Consider the following 9,964-nt stretch of genomic DNA (forward strand, 5'->3'; position numbering starts at 1 on the left):
TTAGAAAAACTCACATGGTGAGAGACAGTTTGAGCAAAGTTTCTGACATACAAGCATACTGGGGAATTTAGAGGTAAGCATGTACTAACTAATCTCTCTGTACTTAATTCTTTACATGTGTCGTATTTGTGTTTTTATTTATTAAACCAACACACCCAACTTTACGTGGAGTAACGTAGCTAGCTAGCAAGCTAACGTTAGCAATAGCAAGTCATGCCACTGTTGTGACTGTTAGCTCACCGTTTACTAACTAGCAAGACTGACAGCTGGTGTCTGAAACGTGCCTTCTTGTCTTCTGCAGAAAATGTCTGCAGCTAAGGTGAAGATGCGGGGGAAGAAGATGAGAAATCAGCCCGTCAGTGTGCAGTATCCATCCTCCCCCCTGAATGTGGAGAACAGCTCACAAAACGGAGGAAAAACCTCGGTCACCGGTAGTTTTCTTCCCCTGTTTATCTGATATGGTCCAATATGTCTCTGCCTTTGTTCTTGTGATACTATTTGCGCCATCTTCTTTCTCTCATCTCCTCTTGCCGCTGCATGGTCAGCGTTTCAGAGGGTCAGCAGATTTCGGTGTGCATCCTGTCTGACACCATTATTTGTCCCTGTCTCTGTGATTTAATGAACCTAAACAACATATTGCTCAATATATACAGGACACATTCCCTGTCCTAATGTCTTCCGTGGATCTAGACCTCCTCTTGGAGGCAGAACATGTAGATCTAAAGGGAGTAGTGATGCTGTTCAAACTAGATTCCTAAAGACTACCAGCCCTGAGGGTCTGTGGCTCAAGGGCAGTTACCTTCTTTGCCTGTTTGGTACCCAAGCCTTGATATGACAAAGCATTGATCTTCCCAACGGTGAAGGTGGAGATGATGGTCCATCTACAGAAAGGTCCAAGAACCCTCAGCAGAGGGGCAGATGGGTCCGTGGACACCAAAGAGATGGTGGGGGCTACGCCAAGGAGATGCCCAAGTGCATCACTGGTAAGGACATTGTTCCACTCGTACAGTTTCATACTGTACTGCAAACTGTAAATGAGGAGTTTCTTGTGTTGAAACATTGCATAATAGCTTTAGAGATTGTCCAGGGAGAAATCCTGTTGAGATTATTTATTATACTGCAAGCCATTCAAAATGATGAGCAGGATAATCAGATTTTGCAGATGTGCTGTTTTTTGCTGTAGACCTTCAAGTAAACATTCAATTTATTCCAACTCGGGATGTAAAAAGTCTCAAAATGTTAGAAAAAAAGTCATAATTTCCTTCAGATTAATTACAGTTAAAATTCACTGCCTCCACTCCCATCCCTGCTCAGCTGGAGCTTTTGCCAAGGCCAGAGCGGCAGAGGTGAGTGCCATGCTTAAAGCCGTCACCAAGACAACGGGCAGCTGCCATGTGTTTGGAGCCCTTCCCAAACACATGAGGAGACGGGCCATGAGCCACAACACGAAGCGGCTCCCTCGCAGGCTGAGAGACGTGGCCAACAGAATGGTAAAGCTTCTTAATGTCCCACTTAACACTTTCACACTCTTACAAGCTGCACTGTGACATCAGTGTTTCCGTCATCCTCCAGCGGGAGAAGAGTCTCCAGGCAGGCTCGAAGAAGAAGAAGGAACAGGCAAAGAGCAAGAGCCGCAAGGCCCGCCGCCGACATGGAAATCTGCTGCTGGAGTTCAACCGCCGGCAGAGGAAGAACATGTGGCTGGAGACGCACATTTGGCACGCCAAGCGCTTCCACATGGTCAAAAAGTGGGGCTACTGCCTCGGGGTCAAACCCACATACAAATGCTACCGGCCTTGCTACAGAGCTATGAGCAGCCACTGCCTGCTGCAGGTAACCATCACAGAAATGTAAAAAAAGTGTGTGTTGTATTTCATGTTTGTCACAAAAGTAGGATTGTAATTAAGCTGATTTCAGCGTCGGTACAATAAGTGTGACCTTCTTGACTATGTTGACACAGGACCTTTCTTACTACTGCTGCATAGAGCTACAAGGAGAGGAAGACAAGCTTCTGGCTTCTCTGTCACAGCTGACCAGCAAGGAGGCCGGTGAGAATACCCCAACCACTAATGCATACATTATTCAAGAGCTCAGACATACTGGGCATGCTGGCCTACTGTATTTTGCCTGTACACCCGTCCTCTGTGAGTTTTGAGAGGTTGTCTGTGTACTGTTAATAGAATCGTAGTCTGATCAAAGATAAGTCCATCAGCACTTCAGTCCCAAAAGTTTCAATGGTAAAAGTTAGTCCCAAGTCCCCCAGAGTTTTTTGATTAATATCCGTGTGCTGTGTGTGTTCAGGACCCACATTTGCTGCAGCACTCAGTCTATCAGGGCGAAGACAGGGCAGTGTGGTGGTGTACAGAGCAGGACAGTACCCCTCGCAGCCCCTGGGCCCCGTCAGCTTCCTCTGGAGGCCCCGTGTGCAGGGCTCAACCCACAGGCAGCTGTGGATTTGGAGTCATCCTACTATTAAACGGGTACGCTGGGTAGTGCCATGTGTTATTATTGACTGATGTTACAACCTGTGCATTATGAAAATTTAAGATATTAACATTTATTATTCTGACAAAAAATGTAAACACATTTTGTGGTAAAAGGTTGAATTTTAGCAGACATGATGTTTAATAGAGAGACAAATGTGCTCCTTGCAGGACCTCCTTCCTGAGTTACAAACTGTGTGCCAGTGTCATGAGGCTGTAGTTCCTCCAGTTGTTCCAGTGGTGACACCTGCTGACGTTGTTCCCACCCAAGAAAAAGAGCCAAAGCCTGAAAAGACCCCGGAGGCCAAGCAGACAGCTGGATCCAAGAGAAAGCGAACCAGTAAGGATAACAGTGGACCTCCTGCCAAGAAGATCCTGGGAGATGGAACCAGGTCTCCCACCACCCCAGTGACCTGGACGTCAAGCTCAACTGGAATAGTTATCAAGTCAGTGGAGTTTTTCATTTTATTGAGATGCAAACTGAGTAAAATATGTCTTGGATTAATGAATTTTACTTCAAGTTGTTTTCTTTGAACTGTTTTTATTTCTTTCTGTTGCAGTGATCTCACAATGGAGATTGTACGCTATCGCCTGATTGGACCACAGTCCCACTCTGTTCTGGCGGAAACCTTGGAAGCAGCTACAGACTGTGATGTAAGAACTGTGGCGTTGGCTACATGAAAAGCCTCTGAAACACATTTGCATTTCACTCTAAAGAACTGTGTGTTTACTGGAAGCTTTTCTTTTGCTTTAAGGTAACAAATAAATCCCAGCCCTCTTCCCTCTGGTGGCCCGAGCACTGCAAAGACGGGAGCAAGATGAGTTTGCACCAACAACAAGCTGATGTCTATCACATACTAAAAGGTCTTATGTTATTTTTTTCCTCTCAGTGTGAATTGCAATATTGACCGTCCGGCTACTTAGCACTTGCTTTTTGCCATCGGATTAGGTGTGTATGAATGTTTCTCTAACCATGACTGTGTAATTCATCCAGGCATCTACTCGACTGGAGAGCTCCCCGCAGGCACAGTGCTGGGTCTGACGGTAGATGACCCCAGGCTGACTTTACCAACAAAGAAGGTTAAAGCTTTGCCCTGTGTAAAGCAGGCACAAGGTAAAATCTGACCTACCAGACAGACAGTGGAGGAATGTGGGCAGTTAGCTTACAGATACACACGGTTTAAAGGGCATGAAAATCATGGGATATTTTCCCAGACTTGAGTCATTCTATAATCTTTATAATATCCTCCTTCCAGTGTTTATTGGTACGCCATACAGCACGCAGATAAACCTAATGTTTCTTTGCACATATGCCTGCAGAAACCCAACCCTTTAAATAAGATACATCTATAGTTGAGCCCATAATCAGCCTGTTTGTGGTCCTGAGGTTGTTTCAGAGAGTACACATCTGGTTCTGTGCTCCGGGGGGGCCTCTGCCTGGCCATGCAGATGTTCCAGGTTCGAATCCTGGCAGGACCCTGTACTCCAAACACGCCCTCAGTGACAGACAACGGCTGATTCACTGGCTATGAGGACATACTGAAAAGATTCGGGGTTGGCTCAACTCTGAAGGCCAATCTCAGCTTTTCTGTGTTTTCTTAGTCTGCACATTTCTAGTTTACAATAAGATTACGCTAAAGAAAACCAGCCCAATATATCAGTGTTCACACGTCCTTTTTTACTAGTTCATTGCTCACATGATGTTATGGGTATGAAGAAAAGAATTTATTGCTTCAGCTTGAATGGTATCTTGTATTTTACACACTGCACCCTAATCTAAACCAATAATAGACTTGTGCCAAAGCTCTGTCCCCTCACAGTTTGCTCAGGATTAAAAGGAGAGCAGCAGTGACTGGTTTCATGGGAGATATTCGCTATTAACAGAGCTGCTTATTCACTGACATGCTGTGAATGGCTTTGCGGTCACATAAGTCAGAGCTATATGTAAGTTACATTAGTAGTAGTAGTTGTGCTTATGTTAATTCTCCACATGGGCGGAGTCCCAGCTTTTCTTAAAGGATAAAGTTTACTGAGTTACCTGGCTAATGTTTCCTAGTAAACTCTGGAACAGATTGTTTTTACAGTAAACCTCTAACCTAACCTATAACCTAAAGTTTTCTTGTAGGGTAAACATGTGCAAAATGTTGAAAAAGCCACTTTTTAGGGCTGACATCATAATTAATAAGATCCTTTTCCCCCTATTGTCATATATGAAAATGGAGTCTTTCTTTTCTCTCATTTTTCTTATCACTTTAAAATATTGTCAGGATAGATCAGGGTATATCAATTGTACTTTCGCCTCAAATATTGTGATATTGTTGAAGAAAAATTACTTGTCTGTAGACTTTCAAACACTTAAGGGTGTCAAAACCTTCACCAAATTGCTCTGTTAAATCCTGATCACTACCAGACTCAATTAGAACAAAACGATAATTTGCACATTCATCTCAAGAAACAGCAATGTATTGCTGAGTGACGAACGGTACACATGTGCTTTAGAGTCCAGGCTCTGAAGTGTACTCAGTTTAAGAGTGAAAAGTATATTTCTTAAATTTCTTTCTTAGATTTCTCTTCAAAAAGGCCACAGGTGGAGAAGGTCTTGCTGCTTTGAATCTGCTTTGTCTGAATGTTGGCCCGTTCACTTCCATCCATGCTGCTCCTAGTTCTTCCTGCATAGACATCACATCACTACTATTCACTAGATGTGTTTGAGTCTCCCTCTCTTGCCTGCTTTGTTTTATGTCTGTCACGTGTGGTATGCACAGATAGATACATCAAGGGATCATCTTCTCTGTGTTTTTGTCCTGTCCAGTCAGATTGAAATCTGTCTTGATGTTGGGAACGTGCCCAATAATGCAAAATATAATCAATAATTCCCCTCAAATGGATTAAAACTAAAGTAACAAGTCTGTTTTGAAAACGTAAGGAGAAGAAAGTACAGATATTTGTATTAAAAAAAGTAAAAATAAAAGTGCAGATAAAAAGCAGCATTTTTCGGTCTATTTAAAATATACCAAGTGATTCCATTATGAAAGCCAGTAGACGTGACTTATGTTTATCTGTGTTCCATTCTTTATTATATTCAGGGTGTGAAACTACCACCACACCTGCATTAATTAAGGTGCACTACTTATAAATGTGTAACTGAGGACACCAGTGATGCTGATCATACAGCAGCGTGCCGTGTGTGTGCTGTGTTCGTTTCAGAGGTGGACGAGGAGAAGAGGAAGGAGCTGATTTTGCGAGGAGTATCAGAACAGTGTTGTCAAAGTTCCCTGTGGGAGAAGTCTGTCCGCGACAACGTCACTGATAACAAGATATCAGAGCAGGTAGCTTATCATGTTCTTCCTACCAGAAACAATCATCTTTAGTTGTTGTTATTGTACTTGTGGTATACATGTGCGTTAAATCTTAAAGCTTTCTTTTTCATCTTAGTCTAAAATTAGATGAGCTTAGATGTTGCTCTTGCCTTCTAGTATTTTCTGTGTATCACCTATAGGAGTTAAACCGCATGAGAAGTGAGGTGCTGGTGCCGGGCTCCAGGCTGAGCCCCACTCCCCTGCAGGGCCGGGTCCCCATCCTGCTGGTTCACCAGCCAGGCAAGCAGGTGGGCCATGAGATGAGCTCCTGGGGGGCTGGATGGGACCTGCTGCTCCCTAAAGGATGGGGCATGGCCTTCTGGGTCCCACTGGTAGGTAGCATCAACAGTGCCTTTATTTGACTGAATTTCACTGTATTAGTTTTGTATTTCTGCAAGGAAAGTAGCAACTTTTGAAAGAAAGTTGTTTTCCACACATAGTCAACACTGATGGGTTGCTGCCTCTCTTACTGCTTTGTCTAGTGTTGAAACCAGAACCATTTCACATATTGTAATACTGGTTGTTTTTGACAGTAATACATATGAGTTATAAGATATCAGGTACAGTGCTAAGGCCTACTTGACAATATGGATTTTATTCAAACTAAAAATGTGTAGGTTTCCTGGTATTTCAATGTGCTCTCAGGCTGTATTTCTAAAGTGAAATCCAAGTCAAGTCAAATTGTATTTATATAGCCCAAAATCCAAATCCCTATTTGCCTCAGAGGGCTTTACAATCTGTGCAGTGTATGACGCCCTCTGTCCTTAGACTCTTGATTCAAATGAGAAAATACTTCCTCCCCAAAAACCATTTTAAGAGGAAGAAATAGAAGAAACCTTGGGGAAAACAACAGAGGAGGGATCCCTCTGCCAGGAGGGATACAGTGGATGTCAGTATGGAAAGCCCTGTGAAAGATGTTCTCATTATTTTGTTACCTTGTCCATGTTTTCGGGCAGTTCCATTTTGTTCGTACAAGCACTCTGAAAATGTTAAATGTACCTTGAAATTTAAAAGCAGGTTTTGAGCCCTCAGGTTTGCTTTTATATTTCAAGTTCCCTGAAATCCAGTGTTTACTCTTTTCGGCCTTGTTTGTCCCTCTGCCAGGTGTACAGAGGAGTTCGTATTGGAGGGCTGGACATGAGTCTGAAACACTTTCAGAATAAGGGCGCCCCCCACTTTCCCCATGATTACCCAGACTGCCCTGCAGGCGTTCGCTTCCAGGAGGAGCAGGAGGCCGAGCTCCTGGACAAGTTCAAAAGGTCAGCTGAACACTGCGCAGGACAGAAGGCGAAGATAGTAATGTCGTGTATGACTATTATTATTATTATTATTATTATTATTATTATAAAAGTTTTTAGTGGGGATGTTTTGTTGTTCTTTAGTGTATCTTGTATCATTTTGGCAGATAACTATTGTCATTCTGTTGACACAAAACAGTATCTGAACTTGCCCAGAATACATAAGTTAAGTTTTAATGATGGATGTGTTTCAGCAATATATTATGTTGTAAACATAAAATACGTAGGAACTAAAGATGCTTTGATCTGTACAATCGGATAAAAAAAAAACATTTACAGCCTTCAGCTTAAGTAAGTGAGGCGAGTGTCAGTGGATTAGAGGTTTTGATAGAGGGAAGCACTCCAAAGCTTTGACCCCAGTTAATTTCCATTATGCAGATCTGCCCCACCATGCAGATGAGATGGTAATAAGGCTGCATGCTGTTCTTCCCGCTCTGTGTGTTGCTCAGCAGTCATGATTTGTTACATAAATTGGCAGGGTTGCCCCAACAGTTTGACAAGGGTTTGACCTTCTCACCTCTTCCGTAGGCGTCCGCCCGCCAAAAGAACCAATTACATTAAACATGGCTGTCTGGCTCCGTTCTGTTGCCCGTGGCAACAGTTGGCAGAGGAGTGGGAGCTTATCTCGGGGGAAGGAGGAGAGGAGAGAAAAGGAGACAGGCAGACCCGAACCACAACAGAGGCTGACACAGTGATGGAGGAGGAGATGACATCACGTGCAGATATCACAGTCGCAAAGCCTCAGAGCTGCGTCACTGTACTGAGGTAAATGTTTGTCTTCACACCTTTTATACTCCTGTTTACAATTTATACTGAAGATTTATCCTTTTTTCTTCCCTTTCTCTTCTCTTATTGTGAACTCAGTATTGACTCAAAACACACACCCACTGCAGGTTTATGCCAAGCTCCCTTCAGACATTCAACATCCTGCACATCTAAATCACACTTCTAACAATATTAATGCAGTTGACTTTTAAAAGGTCCCTTGAGCAGAATGTGCTCTGTTTTTTTGGTGCTTTTGGCTTCAGTCATCACTTACTTCTTCCTATTTTTTATTAAGAGACCTCCGCTCAGTTCTTGACAGGCATGATGCATGGCGCTTCTCCAGTTTACCTCCCTTTCATCATCATGTCCCTGATGAGAATACCCAAAGTACATCCAGCCTTAAATTGCTGCAATACATCATGGAGATTAGTGGAAGGAAAGAGTTGCATCCATCCTCATAAAACAATCACACAAGCTCTGAGTAATGACTGACTTTATGAGAAAAAAATTGGATTGATTTTCACTGTCTATTGGCTGCCTTTTTGTTTTCAGCATTAGGAATTAAAAAATGTTCTTCGACCAAATATCTCACGTGCATAAATGGGGCCAGTGAAAATGCAGCCTTTCTTTTGGTTATTAATCAACTGTTTGAATCTTGGTTGTTTTTTATGCTTCCTAGGAACAGAAAGTCGCTGCGGCTGCTCTCTGGTTGGTGCAAACCCACGACATCTAAAGGTCAGAGGTCGTGTCGTGTTGGGGAGGTGCCCCCTCTCGACCGTTCAGCCGCAGCATCGCTCCTCACGGCACACGGGATGAGTCTAGTGTGGGTGCGTGTGTCACTCCTGTCCAAGGGCAAACCGGAGCTCCACGCCATGGTGTGTGCGCCGACCACAGAGGACCTGCAGCTGCTGAACAAAGACCGTGGCAGCAGCGGCCCCCAGGAGCCCCCGCACAGAGACCACTTTAAAAGCAGAGTGAAACGCAGAAAGAAGGGTCCAAAGAAAGCTGCTGCATCCTCTCTGTCTTCTGATAAGACTGAGGGCAAACAGTCAGACCTTCCCTCAGCCTCTGAGCCAAACCCCACCACATCCGAAGACCCCAAATCATCCTCGGACTTCATCTTCGGGTTGTGGCCGGATCCCCTGCCGAGTGTCACCTCCCACTGCTCCCGGGTGACTCTAGGCTGGGTCACTCAGGGCGATTTCTCTCTGTCTGCAGGCTGTGGCGAGGCTCTTGGGTTTGTCAGTGTTGCCGGTCTCCTTAACACCCTCTCCAACCAGCCGATGGAGCACAGAGGAATGTTGTTGCTGCGCAACCCCACCTCCCTGCACTACCGCTTTGCTAAAATCAATATAGAGGTCTGATTGAAACATCTGAGCCTATGCAGATCCTAATTTCCAAAAAAGCACTGAATTCTTGTTTATATCAATACTTATGGCATCCTGCAGAGTATTGAAATTACATCATTAACTCCCATGATGCTTCAAGTGATCCCTGTGCCTTGGTTGCTTCCTTGGATTGTGCCATCATCTGCAAATGGTTAAAGACTTAATGGCCTGGATGGGGCATGACTACAAGCCACACTGTGGTATTTTTAGTTGTGTATATTTTACTCTGGGAAGAGACATTCTCATTGTTTCAGTTGAAGTAGGTTGTTTTCACATTTGTTTCCATATCAAGGACTTTTGTCAGATGGCTTCACCACAAAAGAATCAGTTAATTATTGTGAGCCTTAGTTTTACTTAGATTAGTTCAGCCTTTTATCAACCAGGTTTCCAAATGAATGATGGTGATAATGAATTAATTTGACTTATTTTACACCCCTCTTTATCCATGCTAATGATACTGAGAGTATCGGTTGGTGGCCTTCGATTTTTAAAAAGTCAACTTCATGGATTTGAAATTTAAAAGTTTCTGTTTAAAGATGCCATTGCATTGGAAAGGCTTTGTTTGAACATAAGCTAATAAAATAACCATACTGCACTTAACAGTATGTGGGGAATTATTGCTGCCTTCTCTTGTGTAACGGCTCATAAAAGCTTAATCTGCAAAACTGAAA

The 9,964-nt window shown here is 43.5% G+C and overlaps 1 protein-coding gene across 1 annotated transcript; it reads left to right on the plus strand.

Annotated features, from left to right (window-relative positions):
- Window positions 1-3: 3 nt before the first annotated feature.
- On the plus strand, window positions 4-9,875 carry pop1 (POP1 homolog, ribonuclease P/MRP subunit). The gene is made up of 16 exons (XM_070835258.1): window positions 4-73; window positions 302-431; window positions 864-983; window positions 1,315-1,490; window positions 1,573-1,833; window positions 1,961-2,048; window positions 2,302-2,480; window positions 2,655-2,929; window positions 3,044-3,137; window positions 3,239-3,347; window positions 3,478-3,597; window positions 5,691-5,812; window positions 5,983-6,174; window positions 6,947-7,101; window positions 7,669-7,905; window positions 8,585-9,875. Exons 2-16 carry the CDS (start codon window positions 305-307, stop codon window positions 9,267-9,269), a joined length of 2,940 nt encoding a protein of 979 aa, XP_070691359.1. The 5' UTR covers window positions 4-73; window positions 302-304; the 3' UTR covers window positions 9,270-9,875.
- The last annotated feature ends 89 nt before the right edge of the window (window positions 9,876-9,964 follow it).

Source organism: Pempheris klunzingeri, chromosome 8 (assembly GCF_042242105.1).
Source record: "Pempheris klunzingeri isolate RE-2024b chromosome 8, fPemKlu1.hap1, whole genome shotgun sequence".
Lineage (NCBI taxonomy): Eukaryota > Metazoa > Chordata > Actinopteri > Acropomatiformes > Pempheridae > Pempheris > Pempheris klunzingeri.

What these genes read in the sequence shown, in the direction of transcription:
- pop1 (XM_070835258.1), top strand. Translation starts at nt 305, where the DNA reads ATGTCTGCAGCTAAGGTGAAGATGCGGGGGAAGAAGATGAGAAATCAG. An exon ending in GCTGACCAGCAAGGAGGCCG is followed by an intron (nt 2,049 to 2,301) that starts GTGAGAATACCC and finishes GTGTGTGTTCAG; the next exon opens with GACCCACATTTGCTGCAGCA. An exon ending in ATAACAAGATATCAGAGCAG is followed by an intron (nt 5,813 to 5,982) that starts GTAGCTTATCAT and finishes TATCACCTATAG; the next exon opens with GAGTTAAACCGCATGAGAAG.